Source organism: Serinus canaria, chromosome 25 (genome assembly GCF_022539315.1).
Source record: "Serinus canaria isolate serCan28SL12 chromosome 25, serCan2020, whole genome shotgun sequence".
NCBI lineage: Eukaryota > Metazoa > Chordata > Aves > Passeriformes > Fringillidae > Serinus > Serinus canaria.
This window is the reverse complement of record NC_066338.1, coordinates 5,003,191-5,022,276: the sequence shown is the minus strand read 5'-3', so window position 1 is coordinate 5,022,276 and position 19,086 is coordinate 5,003,191. Positions and strand designations below refer to the sequence as shown.

Sequence of the window (19,086 nt, the reverse complement as noted above, 5' to 3'; positions counted from 1 at the left end):
AGTGCCAACTCTGGCTGGTTTGAGAGTGCCAATTACCTCCTGCAAACTGACTCCTAGAACTAGGGTTAGTGAGTTTTCAAAACCTGGGAAATGGGGCAAAGATTTTGTTCCAGGGCCTGTGGTCAGAGCAGCATTCTGGCTCCTAAAATTCTGCATTTTGCAGGATGACTCCCAGGACAAAGCTGGAACCTTTACAAATTCTGGCTGGATTGACAGTGCCAAGTACCTCCTGCAAACTGACACCATGAACCAGGGTTGGTGAGTCTTGTTTCCAGGAAAACGGGCAGCGTTGCGTTGGTGTTCCAGGGCTTGTGGCTCAGAGCAGCCTTCTGGCTCCTAAAATTCAGCATTTTGCTGGATGCCTCCCAGGACAAAGCTGGCAGCAGACCAACTTGGGCTGGTTTGAGAGTGCCAAGTACCTCCTGAAAACTGACACCTAGAACCAGGTTTGGTGAGTCTTTTCCAGGGAAAACGGGCAGCGTTCGTTGGTGTCCAGGGCTTGTGACTCGGAGCAGCCTTCTGGCTCCTAAAATTCCGCATTGTGCAGGATGCCTCCAGGCCAAGCTGGCACCAGTGCCAACTTGGCTGGTTGAGGGTGCCAAGTATCCTCCTGCAAACTGACTCCATGAACCAGGGTTGTTGAGTTTGTTTCCAGGGAAAAGGGCAGCGTTTGCGTTGGTCTTCCAGGGCTTGTGTCTCAGAGCAGCCTTCTGGCTCCTAAAATTTAGCATTGGCAGGATGCCTTCCAGAACTCAGCTGGACACCAGTGGAAACTTGGGCTGGTTTGAGAGTGCCAAGTACCTCCTGCAATCTGACACCATGAACCAGGGTTGGTGAGTCTTGTTTCTTCAGGAAAACCGGCAGCGTTGCGTTGGTGTTCCGGGCCTGTGGCTCGAGCAGCCTTCTGCTCCTAAAATTCCGCATTGGCAGGATGCCTCCCAGGACCAAGCTGGCACCAGTGCCAACTTGGCTGGTTGAGAGTGCCAAGTACCTCCTGCAAACTGACTCCTAGAACTAGGGTTAGGTGAGTTTTCCAAACCTGGGAAATGGGGCAAAGATTTGTCCAGGGCCTTGGTGCCGGAGCAGCCTTCTGGCTCCTAAAATTCTGCATTGTGCAGGATGCCTCCCAGGACCAAGCTGGCACCAGTGCCACATCAGACTGGTTTGAGAGTGCCAAGTACCTCCTGCAAACTGACACCATAGAACCAGGGTTGGTGAGTCTTGTTCCAGGGAAAAGGGCAGCGTTGCGTTGTGTTCCAGGGCTTGTGGCTCAGAGCAGCCTTCTGGCTCCTAAAATTCTCGCATTGCGCAGGATGCCTCCCAGGACCAAGCTGGCACCAGTGCCAACTTGGGCTGGTTTGAGAGTGCCAAGTACCTCCTGAAAACTGACACCAGAACCAGGGTTGGTGAGTCTTGTTCCACTGGAAAACGGGCAGCGTTGTTGGTGTTCCAGGGCTTGTGGCTCAGAGCAGCCTTCTGGCTCCTAAAATTCCGCATTGTGCAGGATGCCTCCCAGGACCAAGCTGGCACCAGTGCCAACTCTGGCTGGTTGAGAGTGCCAAGTACCTCCTAAAAACTGACACCTAGAACCAGGGTTGGTGAGTCTTTTTTCCAGGGAAAACGGGCAGCGTTGCGTTGTGTTCCAGGGCTTGGCTCGGAGCAGCCTTCTGGCTCCTAAAATTCCGCATTGTGCAGGATGCCTCCCAGGACCAAGCTGGCACCAGTGCCAACTCTGGCTGGATTGAGAGTGCCAAGTATCTCCCGCAAACTGACACCATGAACCAGGGTTATTGAGATTTTTTCCTGGGAAAACGGGCAGCGTTGCGTTGGTCTTCCAGGGCCTGTGGCTCAGAGCAGCCTTCTGGCTCCTAAAATTTAGCATTGTGCAGGATGCCTTCCAGAACTCAGCTGGAACAAGTGGAAACTTGGGCTGGTTTGAGAGTGCCAAGTACCTCCTTCAATCTGACACCATGAACCAGGGTTGGTGAGTCTTGTTTCTTCAGGAAAACCGGCAGCGTTGCGTGGGTGTTCCAGAGCTTATGGCTCGGAGAAGCCTTCTAGCTCCTAAAATTCCGCATTGTGCAGGATGCCTCCCAGGACCAAGCTGGCACCCGTGCAAATTTGGGCTGGTTTGAGAGTGCCAAGTACCTCCTGAAAACTGACTCCTAGAACTAGGGTAGGTGAGTTTTCCAAACCTGGGAAATGGGACAAAGATTTGTTCCAGGGCTTGGTACTCGGAGCAGCATTCTGGCTCCTGAAATTCTGCATTGTGCAGGATGCCTCCCACGACCAAGCTGGCACCAGTGCCACATCAGACTGGTTTGAGAGTGCCAAGTACTTCCTGAAAACTGACACCTAGAACCAGGGTTGGTGAGTCTTGCTTCCAGGAAAAAGTTGCAGCGTTGCGTTGGTGTTCCAGGGCTTGTGGCTCGGAGCAGCCTTCTGGCTCCTAAAATTCCTCATTGTGCAGGATGCCACACAGGACCAAGGTGGCACCCGTGCAAATTTGGGCTGGTTTGAGAGTGCCAAGTTCCTCCTGAAAACTGACGCCATGAACCAGGGTTGGTGAGTCTTGTTTCCTGTCAAAACGGGCAGCGTTGCGTTGGTGTTCAAGGGCTTGTGGATCAGAGCAGCCTTCTGGCTCCTAAAATTCTGCATTTTGCAGGATGCCTCCCAGGACCAAGCTGGCACAAGTGCCAACTTGGGCTTGTTTGAGAGTGCCAAGTACCTCCTGCAAACTGACACCTAGAACCAGGGTTGTTGAGTCTTGTTTCCAGGGGAAACGGGCGGCGTTGCGTTAGTGTTCCAGGGCTTGTGGCTCAGAGCAGCCGTCTGGCTCCTAAAATTCTGCATTGCGCAGGATGCCTCCCAGTACCAAGCTGGCACCAGTGCCAACTTGGGCTTGTTTGAGAGTGCCAAGAACCTCCTGAAAACTGACTCCTAGAACTAGGGTTAGTGAGTTTTCCAAACCTGGGAAATGTGGCAAAGATTTTGTTCCAGGGCCTGTGGTTCAGAGCAGCCTTCTGGCTCCTAAAATTCTGCATTGCGCAGGATGCCTCCCAGGAACAAGCTGGCACCAGTGCCAACTCTGGCTGGATTGAGAGTGCCATGTACCTCCTAAAAACTGACACCTAGAACCAGGGTTGGTGAGTCTTTTTTCCAGGGAAAACGGGCAGCGTTGCGTTGGTGTTCCAGGGCTTGTGCCTCGGAGCAGCCTTCTGGCTCCTAAAATTCCGCATTGTGCAGGATGCCACACAGGACCAAGCTGGCACCAGTGCCAACTCTGGCTGGATTGAGAGTGCCAAGTATCTCCCGCAAACTGACACCATGAACCAGGGTTATTGAGATTTTTTCCTGGGAAAACGGGCAGCGTTTCGTTGGTCTTCCAGGGCCTGTGGCTCAGAGCAGCCTTCTGGCTCCTAAAATTTAGCATTGTGCAGGATGCCTTCCAGAACTCAGCTGGAACAAGTGGAAACTTGGGCTGGTTTGAGAGTGCCAAGTACCTCCTTCAATCTGACACCATGAACCAGGGTTGGTGAGTCTTGTTTCTTCAGGAAAACCGGCAGCGTTGCGTGGGTGTTCCAGAGCTTATGGCTCGGAGAAGCCTTCTAGCTCCTAAAATTCCGCATTGTGCAGGATGCCTCCCAGGACCAAGCTGGCACCCGTGCAAATTTGGGCTGGTTTGAGAGTGCCAAGTACCTCCTGAAAACTGACTCCTAGAACTAGGGTAGGTGAGTTTTCCAAACCTGGGAAATGGGACAAAGATTTGTTCCAGGGCTTGGTACTCGGAGCAGCATTCTGGCTCCTGAAATTCTGCATTGCGCAGGATGCCTCCCACGACCAAGCTGGCACCAGTGCCACATCAGACTGGTTTGAGAGTGCCAAGTACTTCCTGAAAACTGACACCAAGAACCAGGGTTGGTGAGTCTTGCTTCCAGGAAAAAGTTGCAGCGTTCCGTTGGTGTTCCAGGGCTTGTGGCTCGGAGCAGCCTTCTGGCTCCTAAAATTCCGCATTGTGCAGGATGCCACACAGGACCAAGGTGGCACCCGTGCAAATTTGGGCTGGTTTGAGAGTGCCAAGTTCCTCCTGAAAACTGACGCCATGAACCAGGGTTGGTGAGTCTTGTTTCCTGTCAAAACGGGCAGCGTTGCGTTGGAGTTCAAGGGCTTGTGGATCAGAGCAGCCTTCTGGCTCCTAAAATTCTGCATTGTGCAGGATGCCTTCCAGGACTAAGCTGACACCAGTGGAAACTTTGGCTGGTTTGAGAGTGCCAAGTACCTCCTGCAAACTGACCCATAGGACCAGATTTGGTGAGTCTTGTTTCTTCAGGAAACGGGCGTTGTTGATATTCCAGGGCCTGTGGCTCTGAGCAGCCTTCTGGCTCCAAAAATTCCGCATTGCGCAGGATGCCTCCAAGGACCAAGCTGGCACCAATGCACATTTGGGCTGGTTTCAGCGTGCCAAGTACCTCCTTCAATCTGAATCCTAGAACCAGGTTTGGTGAGCTATGTTTCCAGGGAAAAGGGGCAGTGTTTGTTGTTCCAGGGCTTGTGACTCGGAGGAGCCTACTGGCTCCTAAAATTCCGCATTGTGCAGGAGGCCTCCCAGGCCCAAGCTGGCACCAGTGCCAAATTGGGCTGGTTTGAGGGTGCCAAGTACCTCCTGCAAACTGACTCCAAGAACCAAGGTTGTTGAGTCTTGCTTCCAGGAAAAAGGTGCAGCGTTGCGTTGTTGTTCCAGGGCTTGTGTCTCAGAGCAGCCTTCTGGCTCCTAAAATTCAGGATTGTGCAGGATGTCTTCCAGGACTAAGCTGACACCAGTGGAAACTTTGGCTGGTTTGAGAGTGCCAAGTACCTCCTGCAAACTGACACCATGAACCAGATTTGGTGAGTCTTGTTCTTCAGGAAAACGGGCGTTGTTGGTGTTCCCGGGCCTGTGGCTCTGAGCAGCCTTCTGGCTCAAAAAATTCCGCATTGCGCAGGATGCCTCCAAGGACCAAGCTGGCACCAGTGCCAACTCTGGCTGGTTTGAGAGTGCCAAGTACCTCCTGCAAACTGACTCCTAGAACTAGGAGTCAGTTTGCAGGAGGTACTTGGCACTCTCAAACCAGCCAGAGTTGGCACTGGTGCCAGCTTGGTCCTTGGAGGCATCCTGCGCAATGCGGAATTTTTTGAGCCAGAAGGCTGCTCAGAGCCACAGGCCCGGGAACACCAACAACGCCCGTTTTCCTGAAGAAACAAGACTCACCAAATCTGGTTCATGGTGTCAGTTTGCAGGAGGTACTTGGCACTCTCAAACCAGCCAAAGTTTCCACTGGTGTCAGCTTAGTCCTGGAAGACATCCTGCACAATCCTGAATTTTAGGAGCCAGAAGGCTGCTCTGAGACACAAGCCCTGGAACAACAACGCAACGCTGCACCTTTTTCCTGGAAGCAAGACTCAACAACCTTGGTTCTTGGAGTCAGTTTGCAGGAGGTACTTGGCACCCTCAAACCAGCCCAATTTGGCACTGGTGCCAGCTTGGGCCTGGGAGGCCTCCTGCACAATGCGGAATTTTAGGAGCCAGTAGGCTCCTCCGAGTCACAAGCCCTGGAACAACAAACACTGCCCCTTTTCCCTGGAAACATAGCTCACCAAACCTGGTTCTAGGATTCAGATTGAAGGAGGTACTTGGCACGCTCAAACCAGCCCAAATGGGCATTGGTGCCAGCTTGGTCCTTGGAGGCATCCTGCGCAATGCGGAATTTTTTGAGCCAGAAGGCTGCTCAGAGCCACAGGCCCTGGAATATCAACAACGCCCGTTTTCCTGAAGAAACAAGACTCACCAAATCTGGTCCTATGGGTCAGTTTGCAGGAGGTACTTGGCACTCTCAAACCAGCCAAAGTTTCCACTGGTGTCAGCTTAGTCCTGGAAGGCATCCTGCACAATGCAGAATTTTAGGAGCCAGAAGGCTGCTCTGATCCACAAGCCCTTGAACACCAACGCAACGCTGCCCGTTTTGACAGGAAACAAGACTCACCAACCCTGGTTCATGGCGTCAGTTTTCAGGAGGAACTTGGCACTCTCAAACCAGCCCAAATTTGCACGGGTGCCACCTTGGTCCTGTGTGGCATCCTGCACAATGCAGAATTTTAGGAGCCAGAAGGCTGCTTTGAGCCACAAGCCCTGGAACACCAACGCAACGCTGCAACTTTTTCCTGGAAGCAAGACTCACCAACCCTGGTTCTTGGTGTCAGTTTTCAGGAAGTACTTGGCACTCTCAAACCAGTCTGATGTGGCACTGGTGCCAGCTTGGTCGTGGGAGGCATCCTGCGCAATGCAGAATTTCAGGAGCCAGAATGCTGCTCCGAGTACCAAGCCCTGGAACAAAATCTTTGTCCCATTTCCCAGGTTTGGAAAACTCACCTACCCTAGTTCTAGGAGTCAGTTTGCAGGAGGTACTTGGCACTCTCAAACCAGCCCAAGTTGGCACGGGTGCCAGCTTGGTCCTGGGAGGCATCCTGCACAATGCGGAATTTTAGGAGCTAGAAGGCTTCTCCGAGCCATAAGCTCTGGAACACCCACGCAACGCTGCCGGTTTTCCTGAAGAAACAAGACTCACCAACCCTGGTTCATGGTGTCAGATTGAAGGAGGTACTTGGCACTCTCAAACCAGCCCAAGTTTCCACTTGTTCCAGCTGAGTTCTGGAAGGCATCCTGCACAATGCTAAATTTTAGGAGCCAGAAGGCTGCTCTGAGCCACAGGCCCTGGAAGACCAACGAAACGCTGCCCGTTTCCCAGGAAAAAATCTCAATAACCCTGGTTCATGGTGTCAGTTTGCGGGAGATACTTGGCACTCTCAATCCAGCCAGAGTTGGCACTGGTGCCAGCTTGGTCCTGGTGGCATCCTGCACAATGCGGAATTTTAGGAGCCAGAAGGCTGCTCCGAGGCACAAGCCCTGGAACACCAACGCAACGCTGCCCGTTTTCCCTGGAAAAAAGACTCAGCAACCCTGGTTCTAGGTGTCAGTTTTAGGAGGTACTTGGCACTCTCAATCCAGCCAGAGTTGGCACTGGTGCCAGCTTGTTCCTGGGAGGCATCCTGCACAATGCAGAATTTTAGGAGCCAGAAGGCTGCTCTGAGCCACAGGCCCTGGAACAAAATCTTTGCCCCATTTCCCAGGTTTGGAAAACTCACTAACCCTAGTTCTAGGAGTCAGTTTTCAGGAGGTACTTGGCACTATCAAACAAGCCCAAGTTGGCACTGGTGCCAGCTTGGTACTGGGAGGCATCCTGCGCAATGCAGAATTTTAGGAGCCAGACGGCTGCTCTGAGCCACAAGCCCTGGAACACTAACGCAACGCCGCCCGTTTCCCCTGGAAACAAGACTCAACAACCCTGGTTCATGGTGTCAGTTTGCAGGAGGTACTTGGCACTCACAAACAAGCCCAAGGTGGCACTTGTGCCAGCTTAGTCCTGGAAGGCATCCTGCACAATGCAGAATTTTAGGAGCCAGAAGGCTGCTCTGATCCACAAGCCCTTGAACACCAACGCAACGCTGCCCGTTTTGACAGGAAACAAGACTCACCAACCCTGGTTCATGGCTTCAGTTTTCAGGAGGAACTTGGCACTCTCAAACCAGCCAAATTTGCACGGGTGCCACCTTGGTCCTGTGTGGCATCCTGCACAATGAGGAATTTTAGGAGCCAGAAGGCTGCTCCGAGCCACAAGCCCTGGAACACCAACGGAACGCTGCAACTTTTTCCTGGAAGCAAGACTCACCAACCCTGGTTCTTGGTGTCAGTTTTCAGGAAGTACTTGGCACTCTCAAACCAGTCTGATGTGGCACTGGTGCCAGCTTGGTCGTGGGAGGCATCCTGCGCAATGCAGAATTTCAGGAGCCAGAATGCTGCTCCGAGTACCAGGCCCTGGAACAAAAACTTTGCCCCATTTCCCAGGTTTGTAAAAATCACCAGCCCTAGTTCTAGGAGTCAGTTTTCAGGAGGTACTTGGCACTCTCAAACCAGCCCAAATTTGCACGGGTGCCAGCTTGGTCCTGGGAGGCATCCTGCACAATGCGGAATTTTAGGAGCTAGAAGGCTTCTCCGAGCCATAAGCTCTGGAACACCCACGCAACGCTGCCGGTTTTCCTGAAGAAACAAGACTCACCAACCTTGGTTCATGGTGTCAGATTGAAGGAGGTACTTGGCACTCTCAAACCAGCCCAAGTTTCCACTTGTTCCAGCTGAGTTCTGGAAGGCATCCTGCACAATGCTAAATTTTAGGAGCCAGAAGGCTGCTCTGAGCCACAGGCCCTGGAACACCAACGCAACGCTGCAACTTTTTCCTGGAAGCAAGACTCACCAGCCCTAGTTCTAGGAGTCAGTTTTCAGGAGGTACTTGGCACTCTCAAACCAGTCTGATGTGGCACTGGTGCCAGCTTGGTCGTGGGAGGCATCCTGCGCAATGCAGAATTTCAGGAGCCAGAATGCTGCTCCGAGTACCAAGCCCTGGAACAAAATCTTTGTCCCATTTCCCAGGTTTGGAAAACTCACCTACCCTAGTTCTAGGAGTCAGTTTTCAGGAGGTACTTGGCACTCTCAAACCAGCCCAAATTTGCACGGGTGCCAGCTTGGTCCTGGGAGGCATCCTGCACAATGCGGAATTTTAGGAGCTAGAAGGCTTCTCCGAGCCATAAGCTCTGGAACACCCACGCAACGCTGCCGGTTTTCCTGAAGAAACAAGACTCACCAACCTTGGTTCATGGTGTCAGATTGAAGGAGGTACTTGGCACTCTCAAACCAGCCCAAGTTTCCACTTGTTCCAGCTGAGTTCTGGAAGGCATCCTGCACAATGCTAAATTTTAGGAGCCAGAAGGCTGCTCTGAGCCACAGGCCCTGGAAGACCAACGAAACGCTGCCCGTTTTCCCAGGAAAAAATCTCAACAACCCTGGTTCATGGTGTCAGTTTGCGGGAGATACTTGGCACTCTCAATCCAGCCAGAGTTGGCACTGGTGCCAGCTTGGTCCTGTGTGGCATCCTGCACATGCGGAATTTTAGGAGCCAGAAGGCTGCTCGAGGCACAAGCCCTGGAACACCAACGCAAACGCTGCCGTTTTCCCTGGAAAAAAGACTCAGCAACCCTGGTTCTAGGTGTCAGTTTTAGGAGGTACTTGGCACTCTCAATCCAGCCAGAGTTGGCACTGGTGCCAGCTTGTTCCTGGGGCATCCTGCACAATGCAGAATTTTAGGAGCCAGAAGGCTGCTCTGAGCCACAGGCCCTGGAACACAAAATCTTGCCACATTTCCCAGGTTGGAAAACTCACTAACCCTGTTCTAGGAGTCAGTTTTCAGGAGGGTACTTGGCACTCTCAAACAAGCCCAAGTTGGCACTGGTGCCAGCTTGGTACTGGGAGGCATCCTGCGCAATGCAGAATTTTAGGAGCCAGACGGCTGCTCTGAGCCACAAGCCCTGGAACAACTAACGCAACGCCGCCCGTTCCCCTGGAAACAAGACTCACCAACACTGGTTCATGGTGTCAGTTTGCAGGAGGTACTTGGCACTCTCAAACAAGCCCAAGTTGGCACTGGTGTCAGCTTAGTCCTGGAAGGCATCCTGCACAATGCAGAATTTTAGGAGCCAGAAGGCTGCTCTGATCCACAAGCCCTTGAACACCAACGCAACGCTGCCCGTTTTGACAGGAAACAAGACTCACCAACCCTGGTTCATGGCTTCAGTTGTCAGGAGGAACTTGGCACTCTCAAACCAGCCCAAATTTGCACGGGTGCCACCTTGGTCCTGTGGTGGCATCCTGCACAATGAGGAATTTTAGGAGCCAGAAGGCTGCTCGAGCCACAAGCCCTGGAACACCAACGCAACGCTGCAACTTTTTCCTGGAAGCAAGACTCACCAACCCTGGTTCTAGGTGTCAGTTTTCAGGAAGTACTTGGCACTCTCAAACTCAGTCTGATGTGGCACTGGTGCCAGCTTGGTCGTGGGAGGCATCCTGCACAATGCAGAATTTCAGGAGCCAGAATGCTGCTCCGAGTACCAAGCCCTGGAACAAAATCTTTGTCCCATTTCCCAGGTTTGGAAAACTCACCTACCCTAGTTCTAGGAGTCAGTTTTCAGGAGGTACTTGGCACTCTCAAACCAGCCCAAATTTGCACGGGTGCCAGCTTGGTCCTGGGAGGCATCCTGCACAATGCGGAATTTTAGGAGCTAGAAGGCTTCTCCGAGCCATAAGCTCTGGAACACCCACGCAACGCTGCCGGTTTTCTGAAGAAACAAGACTCACCAACCCTGGTTCATGGTGTCAGATTGAAGGAGGTACTTTGGCACTCTCAAACCAGCCCAAGTTTCCACTTGTTCCAGCTGAGTTCTGGAAGGCATCCTGCACAATGCTAAATTTTAGGAGCCAGAAGGCTGCTCTGAGCCACAGGCCCTGGAAGACCAACGAAACGCTGCCCGTTTTCCCAGGAAAAAATCTCAATAACCCTGGTTCATGGTGTCAGTTTGCGGGAGATACTTGGCACTCTCAATCCAGCCAGAGTTGGCACTGGTGCCAGCTTGGTCCTGTGTGGCATCCTGCACAATGCGGAATTTTAGGAGCCAGAAGGCTGCTCCGAGGCACAAGCCCTGGAACACCAACGCAACGCTGCCCGTTTTCCCTGGAAAAAAGACTCACCAACCCTGGTTCTAGGTGTCAGTTTTTAGGAGGTACATGGCACTCTCAATCCAGCCAGAGTTGGCACTGGTGCCAGCTTGTTCCTGGGAGGCATCCTGCACAATGCAGAATTTTAGGAGCCAGACGGCTGCTCTGTGCCACAAGCCCTGGAACACAAACTTTGCCACATTTCCCAGGTTTGGAAAACTCACTAACCCTAGTTCTAGGAGTCAGTTTTCAGGAGGTACTTGGCACTATCAAATCCAGCCAGAGTTGGCACTGGTGCCAGCTTGTTCCTGGGAGGCATCCTGCACAATGCAGAATTTTAGGAGCCAGACGGCTGCTCTGTGCCACAAGCCCTGGAACACTAACGCAACGCCGCCCGTTCCCCCTGGAAACAGGACTCACAAACCCTGGTTCATGGTGTAAGTTTGCAGGAGGTACTTGGCACTCTCAAACAAGCCCAAGTTGGCACTTGTGCCAGCTTAGTCCTGGGAGGCATCCTGCAAAATGCAGAATTTTAGGAGCCAGAAGGCTGCTCTGATCCACAAGCCCTTGAACACCAACGCAACGCTGCCCGTTTTGACAGGAAACAAGACTCACCAACCCTGGTTCATGGCTTCAGTTTTCAGGAGGAACTTGGCACTCTCAAACCAGCCAAATTTGCACGGGTGCCACCTTGGTCCTGTGTGGCATCCTGCACAATGCGGAATTTTAGGAGCCAGAAGGCTGCTCCGAGCCACAAGCCCTGGAACACCAACGCAACGCTGCAACTTTTCCTGGAAGCAAGACTCACCAACCCTGGTTCTAGGTGTCAGTTTTCAGGAAGTACTTGGCACTCTCAAACCAGTCTGATGTGGCACTGGTGCCAGCTTGGTCGTGGGAGGCATCCTGCACAATGCAGAATTTCAGGAGCCAGAATGCTGCTCCGAGTACCAAGCCCTGGAACAAAATCTTTGTCCCATTTCCCAGGTTTGGAAAACTCACCTACCCTAGTTCTAGGAGTCAGTTTTCAGGAGGTACTTGGCACTCTCAAACCAGCCCAAATTTGCACGGGTGCCAGCTTGGTCCTGGGAGGCATCCTGCACAATGCGGAATTTTAGGAGCTAGAAGGCTTCTCCGAGCCATAAGCTCTGGAACACCCACGCAACGCTGCCGGTTTTCCTGAAGAAACAAGACTCACCAACCCTGGTTCATGGTGTCAGATTGAAGGAGGTACTTGGCACTCTCAAACCAGCCCAAGTTTCCACTTGTTCCAGCTGAGTTCTGGAAGGCATCCTGCACAATGCTAAATTTTAGGAGCCAGAAGGCTGCTCTGAGCCACAGGCCCTGGAAGACCAACGAAACGCTGCCCGTTTTCCCAGGAAAAAATCTCAATAACCCTGGTTCATGGTGTCAGTTTGCGGGAGATACTTGGCACTCTCAATCCAGCCAGAGTTGGCACTGGTGCCAGCTTGGTCCTGTGTGGCATCCTGCACAATGCGGAATTTTAGGAGCCAGAAGGCTGCTCTGAGCCACAAGCCCTGGAACACCAACGCAACGCTGCCCGTTTTCCATGGAAACAAGACTCACCAACCCTGGTTCTAGGTGTCAGTTTTTAGGAGGTACTTGGCACTCTCAATCCAGCCAGAATTTGTAAAGGTTCCAGCTTTGTCCTGGGAGGCATCCTGCACAATGCAGAATTTTAGGAGCCAGAAGGCTGCTCTGCACCACAGGCCCTGGAGCAAAATCTTTGCCCCATTTCCCAGGTTTGGAGAACTCACTAACCCTAGTTCTAGGAGTCAGTTTTCAGGAGGTACTTGGCACTCTCAAACAAGCCCAAGTTGGCACTTGTGCCAGCTTGGTCCTGGGAGGCATCCTGCGCAATGCAGAATTTTAGGAGCCAGACGGCTGCTCTGAGCCACAAGCCCTGGAACACTAACGCAACGCCGCCCGTTCCCCCTGGAAACAAGACTCACCAACCCTGGTTCATGGTGTCAGTTTGCAGGAGGTACTTGGCACTCTCAAACAGCCCAAGTTGGCACTTGTGCCAGCTTGGTCCTGGGAGGCATCCTGCAAAATGCAGAATTTTAGGAGCCAGAAGGCTGCTCTGAGCCAAAGGCCTTTGAACAAAATCTTTGCCCCATTTCCCAGGTTTGGAGAACTCACTAACCCTAGTTCTAGGAGTCAGTTTGCAGGAGGTACTTGGCACTCTCAATCCAGCCAGAGCTGGCAATGGTTCCAGCTTGGTCCTGGGAGGCATCCTGCGCAATCCAGAATTTTAAGAGCCAGATGGCTGCTCTGAGCCACAGGCCCGGGAACACCAACAACGCCCGTTTTCCTGAAGAAACAAGACTCACCAAATCTGGTTCATGGTGTCAGTTTGCAGCAGGTACTTGGCACTCTCAATCCAGCCAGAGCTGGCAATGGTGCCAGCTTGGTCCTGGGAGGCCTCCTGCGCAATCCAGAATTTTAAGAGCCAGATGGCTGCTCTGAGCCACAAGCCCTGGAACAACAACGCAACGCTGCACCTTTTTCCTGGAAGCAAGACTCAACAAACTTTGTTCTTGGAGTCAGTTTTCAGGAGGTACTTGGCACTCTCAAACCAGCCTGATTTGGCACTGTGCCAGCTTGGTCCTGGGAGGCATCCTGCAAAATGCAGAATTTCAGGAGCCAGAAGGCTGCTCCGAGTCACAAGCCCTGGAACAACAAACACTGCCCCTTTTCCCTGGAAACATAGCTCACCAAAATGGTTCTAGGATTCAGATTGAAGGAGGTACGTGGCCGCGGCTGAACCAGCCCAACTGTGCATTGGTTTTTTTTGTGTTTTTTTTTTTTTTTGCCAGTTGGTCTTGGAGGATATCTGCGCATGGGAATCTTTTGAGCCAGAAGGGTCGAGCCCCCGGCTGAATTCAACCACGCCGTTTGACGAAAAAAAGATCACAAATTTTTTTTTTGTTTGTCTCTGTGTCCGTTGCAGCGGTACTGCATCTAAACCGCGCAGTTCACCTGGTTGTAGTCGTCTGGCGGCCTCTGCAACAATTGCGAAAAATTTTTAGGAGAGAGGCTGCTTGTAAGCATTGAACAACCCACGAACGTGCGGTGAGTTGTAGTACTTGTGTTTTTTTGAAGTTTAACAGTAACCTGTGTTGGGTATGGACTCGCTAGCGTGTAGTACGGGATAGACGATTTTGGCTCCTTGCAATCTTTATGCATTGCTTTGTGTACGCTTCTTTTCTCAGGGTCCACCCATGTGTGTGGAGCGGTCAGCTGCACAATGCGGACTTTTCAGGCACGTGTTGTTGTCCGACCCAACTCCGGCCTCTTTTTTCCGTTTCCCCGGACCGGTATTCCTCCTTTCTTTGCCCCCTCCCCTCCCGTATATTCTCCCGTTTTCACTCTCTTCTTTACCCCCGCACTTCGGTCCCGAGAAGGAAGGAACACCCCACACGGAACGGCTGTTGCAAATTTCGTCTGGCAAGCAACGGAATCAACCCAACCGCGATAGGTTTCTCGGTCTTGCCTGTGTTTCAGGATTAGTACATCTGCCACTCTCAAACCAGTCTGATGTGGCACTGCGGTTTTGCCTTAGCGTCTTAGGGTCGTGGGAGGATCTTGCGCCGCTATGCAGCATTTCAGGAGCCGAGCATGCTTGCATGCCGAGTACGCAAATAGTCGCACTGGAAAAACAAACTAATTATGGTCCCTTGTCCAGGTTTGAAAACGACCTATCCAAGGAGGCCTATAGGAGTTACTCGGTGTTGCAGGACGGTCATACTTGCACTCTCAACCCGCTTCCAAATTTGCACGGGCCCTATGTCAGGTTGGTCCTCGGCAAACGGCATGACAAATGCGGAATTTTTACGGTTTTTGGAGCTAGAAGGCTTTCTCCGAGCCATAAGCTATGGACCCCCCACGCCAAACGCGCTCGGTTTCCTGAGAACAAGACCTCACCACCTTGGTGCATGCGTCGTGTGTCAGGGTGACTGTTATCCCCCATTGTGTGTGCTAATTTATGTGGAGTATTATGTTCGGTGCCTTAAGACGGAGAGTGAGGGGGGAGTTTTGTTTGGGCTCCTATCAGCTACTCGGCGAGGGACATACAATAGCCAACAGAGCATGATTCGTGCGGCTTATATGACTTTTTGCCTGCTTTTTGCTCTCGCTCTTTGCTGATGCTTTGCTTCTGCTTTGTTTGCTCTTGCTTCTTCTCCCCCCTTTCCTCATTAGGTTCCCTTTAGGATAAAACAGTACCAAAATTCCTCTTCTGGACTGTCTTCCCCCCCCCCCCCCCCCCGTTGGACATGCTGACTGAACTCCTGACGGGATCGGAACACCGCGAGAGCGAGGTTACACCCTTGTGGCTGCAAGCAGTCTGGCCTCAGACGCAGGAGGGACTGACAACAGAGCAAACCCTCAGGAGCGACGTTGTCGAGCTTGTCATCTCTCTCAGAGCAGTGGAAGAGTGGGTTTTGTAATCCGGTCTTGGTTCATGCTGTGTGCTGGGGGGTGCTGCTGCTGTGTCCAATAAAAACAGGCTTCTCTCCACCTCTTCTCGAGGAACTTGAATTCTTCCCGCGACCAATGGGAAGGGGCCTGTGGGTTGCCTTGTGGAGAAGCCTTTTTTGGCGGCTTCTCTCCAAAATTTGCCCCTAAAACCCGACAATCCTTGGCCCCAACGTGCGGCTTCGAGGAGAAGGTGGAGGACCCATGTTCTTGAGTGCATTGTTACCATTATTCTGTTCGTTGGTAAAAGCCAGTTATATAGACATGCTTTTTGCATTCTAATGTCTATGTGGGGAGGCGAAAGGTGCATGCATTTTGGTCCCCTAAGGTTTTTTGAGATTTAATACCTCTATGGTCCCTTGGTTGGTTTTCGTATCAAGAAATAGCTCTTGTCTTGTCTTCTAACTACGTAGCTTTACAGCAGCGGGGCAGTGGACCAGTAGCAGCGTAGTAGTACCTGCAGGGCTTGGTGGTAGCGCTTGCCAGAAGTTTGTAACAGGCTGGGGTCTGCTCACGGGAGAATGGCGTCATGCTTGGTTTGCATCCCGATTGTTAGAGGCGAGAAGGGGGTGAGGCTCTTCAGCCTTTGCTTTCCTTCTTCGCCTTCTGAACTGTTGCATCGCTTTTGGAGAAATGTTCAGTTTTCCCTGCCTGTTAACGCGCCCCTCTTTCTATCTCACTCTGGTCAGCTTGCTCTCTCTGTCTGCTGCATTCTTAGCCTGAGGGCTGAGATTCTATACGGGCTGTGATGATGATCCTGAACTCAGGAATATGACCCAGGTGTGGAAAAAATCAAGGGTGTGGGGCAATGGGGGAGGAATATGGGCCCCCAAAATCCTGCAAGGAATTCTCTGACCCCTATAGTCTGGTGGATTTCCCCCTGATCCACATCAGACCCAGTTGAGGGTGGGAAATACTCTGAAAGCGAAAGTACCAGGATGACCCCCCCTAGAGATGCACAAGCTTCTTGCACTGAGCTGGGCCTTGGCATACGCTTATGGCAGGGCTAGATACGGGTGGCCAGCAGAACAGATGCAGCTGGGGGCAGGGAGACAAACAGGCCAAGCTAGATAGTAAGCCTTAACGCCAGGCGCAGCTAAACCAATGGAGCTGTAGCTACACAGCACTAGACGTGGGAAATGCACGGGAAGAACCCCTCGACCGGGATGATGATGAGGAATGAAGAATGCAGGAGAAGGACCTCAGCGGCCTCATGAGTAAAATCCCAGGGGGGGAAGTCAAAGATAGAGCAGGTTCTGCCAGACCAGAAAGAAGCCATATGGGTCCCCTTTTCCCTGACAGACTCCTGGTCCGGCCTAAGGAAGGCTTACAACCGGGACCCGATGACATCCATAATTAGTTGGTTAGGCCTTTTAGTCCCGTCTCTGGATGTGCGGTGAGGCCACCATCCTCGGGATGGCACTGCAAGCCCGGGCAATTTGGGGATCCCTGTCACCATGATCACTTATCGAAAGCCAAGAATGATGAGGGGGGTTAAATCCCACCGTGGGCCGGGTCCTTGGACTGTCTCGGAGCCAGCTGACTGCTGAATGTGGGGGAAGCTTCTGGCAGTGTCTTACAGAAGAAACCCTATAGCCCTTCCCATGCAAAACCTTACCATGCAAATGCAACACAGTTGGTGAAAGGCATAAAAAATCTGCATGCAAAGATTTCAAAACTATTTTGCAGCTTTCTCAAAACAAGGGTAGTTTTCATGGTCTTTAGCAAACACATATGACCTTTTGTGAAGAAAGAAAGAAATCTGACTAAGCCCTTTTGCACTGTTTTAAAATTTCCAAACAATTGGTGCATTGACATAAAATCACAAACAAACAGGAAACACCAGCCACTGTCCCTGTGATTCACATTTCTGAGCAGACAGCCGCATTTGCACAAACAGCTTGAGACGGGGGGGGTGGAAAACAAGCAGGCTCCTACATCCAGGAGGAAACTGTCATGGGGATTTTCAGGCCAGAATATAATTATTTCCATATCATTATATTATATACGAATAGAATATAAGTTATGCAAAGCTGGAATTTTTGTCCAGGACACTGTGGTGAGCACCTACTGGCTGTGGGAAAAGCTTATGAGGGATTTTTTAAAATTAACAATTAAGGTGCTCAGAATCTTAGTTTGATGTCTCAGCCAAGAGATGAATTGATACTGAACTTCCCAGACTCTCAGTAATGCCTGGTAGTAGAAAATAACAGAACCATTAGACAGCTTGACTCACTTGTAGTGATGGGCAGAATGGGCTGTATCTGAAATCTGGAACAACGATTAAAAAATACTGTTGCTTCCACAGAAGAACAGTGATTAATGAGGGATGTAACTCTGCATTCAAGTATTCTTCATTCTGGGGCCAGTATATGGCCTCCTGCTAAACACTGCAGATTGGTTCATCTGTTTCACTTCCGAACCTTAAAACACACTTGAGCATCTCTCCTTATGTAATATTACCACAGAAGGGAGATAACTTGTAAGAAGTTAATCATGCGGTGGAATGATTCTTATGAGATGAACTCATTATGACGTTGTAGAGCCCTCACTCAGCAGAGTGAATATTACACTGGATAGCTGAATACCCAAAAGTTTCTTAACTGGTTCAGTCCTATCTGTGTAATCTATCTATCTTCTCATGTCACACCCAGCTCTACTGTATCGAATATCTTCCCAAGTCTCTCTGGGGCACAATTTTTTTCATTATTTTTGGTAATATAATATAAACCGGAGGCTAAGTTATCATTATTTTATTGCTACCCCTGAGATTTTTTTGTCAGGTGTTAATTCCCCATAATGTAGCAAAGTTCTTTCAAAAGAAAAGAAACTAGAGCTGATACTTTGGAAAATGGATTTGAAAATGCCCATTTTCTAATGAGTTGTGTTAGACATTTCCAAAAAACTTTAAAATATTTCTAGAGTCCTACTTCAGAATTTCTAGCAAGTTTTGTTTCTTTTCTTTTGTTACGTGGGGATGCTTCCATCTTGACTGAGATCCTGGACTGAGCAAGGTATCTGATTCAAAGTTCAGACTGAGACTATTCAGATTTATTTACTTTAAGGTCCCATTTTGGTAGCTTTCCTGTGGTTTGCATTAAGTTTGTAAAGTCAAGACTTTAATGACTCAGAATAAGCCACACTGAGTGATGCCTGGATAGGATTATGGTTGATGTCCTTGTATCTTTTTTGAAATGCTGGAAGGAGAAACAAAAATTGTGAATTGCTGCCCTGATTTTGTTAGCTACAACACAGATGCCATAATAGGCATAAAACGCATTTGTCTATAGGCTCTCACATGAGGCAACCTGATTGCCAGAAACTTTAACTCATGCAAAATATGGTCATATACAAAAAGTCAACTTAACTTTAGCAGAGCTGCTACTGGCTTCACTGTAATTAGTGGCTAATCGTAGGGGTGTGCTTGTTTTGCAAGGGCAGTACACCGTGTTTTCCTGAGAGGAGTAACTTTGGAGGATCAAAGGCCGGAGTTGGCTCCGCCGGGGACCAGGATCGCTGCCGAGACAGCAGCACACCTGTCCCGGTTATTGTGATTAGGAGACAAAGGTGAAATAAGGCCAGTAAACACAGTGACTTGAAAAGTCTTGAACATTTTACGGCCATGATTGTTCATAGTGGCACAACAGTGCACGTCTGTGAGCAGGGAGCTTGGGCTGGTGCCGTGTCCCCACAGGGACAGGCCAGCTCCCCAGCAGGAGCACAGAGGAGGGAGAGCTCACAGGGCTCTGGGGCGGGGCCATTTTTTGCCCCTTGGCACCATCCCGGGAAGCTGCTCCAACTTGAGAAGGTTAATTTTGTTCCAAGCTATGAAACTGACAATGTTAGTTTAGTAAGCTTCACAGAGGGGCGTTCCAGGTGCAAATACAAAGTACACACTTATCAGTATAATAGGATGGAAAGTTTATTCTGTAGTAAATAAAATGGCAGCTGTT

General features: G+C 50.9%; 1 protein-coding gene across 1 annotated transcript in view; it reads right to left on the bottom strand.

The window, feature by feature from the left end:
• Positions 1-19,086, bottom strand: part of LOC115485198 (uncharacterized) — a 2,106,330-nt gene that overhangs the window by 1,446,203 nt on the left and 641,041 nt on the right. The window contains 1 exon segment of the mRNA XM_050983901.1: positions 14,383-14,412. Within this exon segment, the coding sequence (XP_050839858.1) occupies positions 14,383-14,412 (30 nt within the window).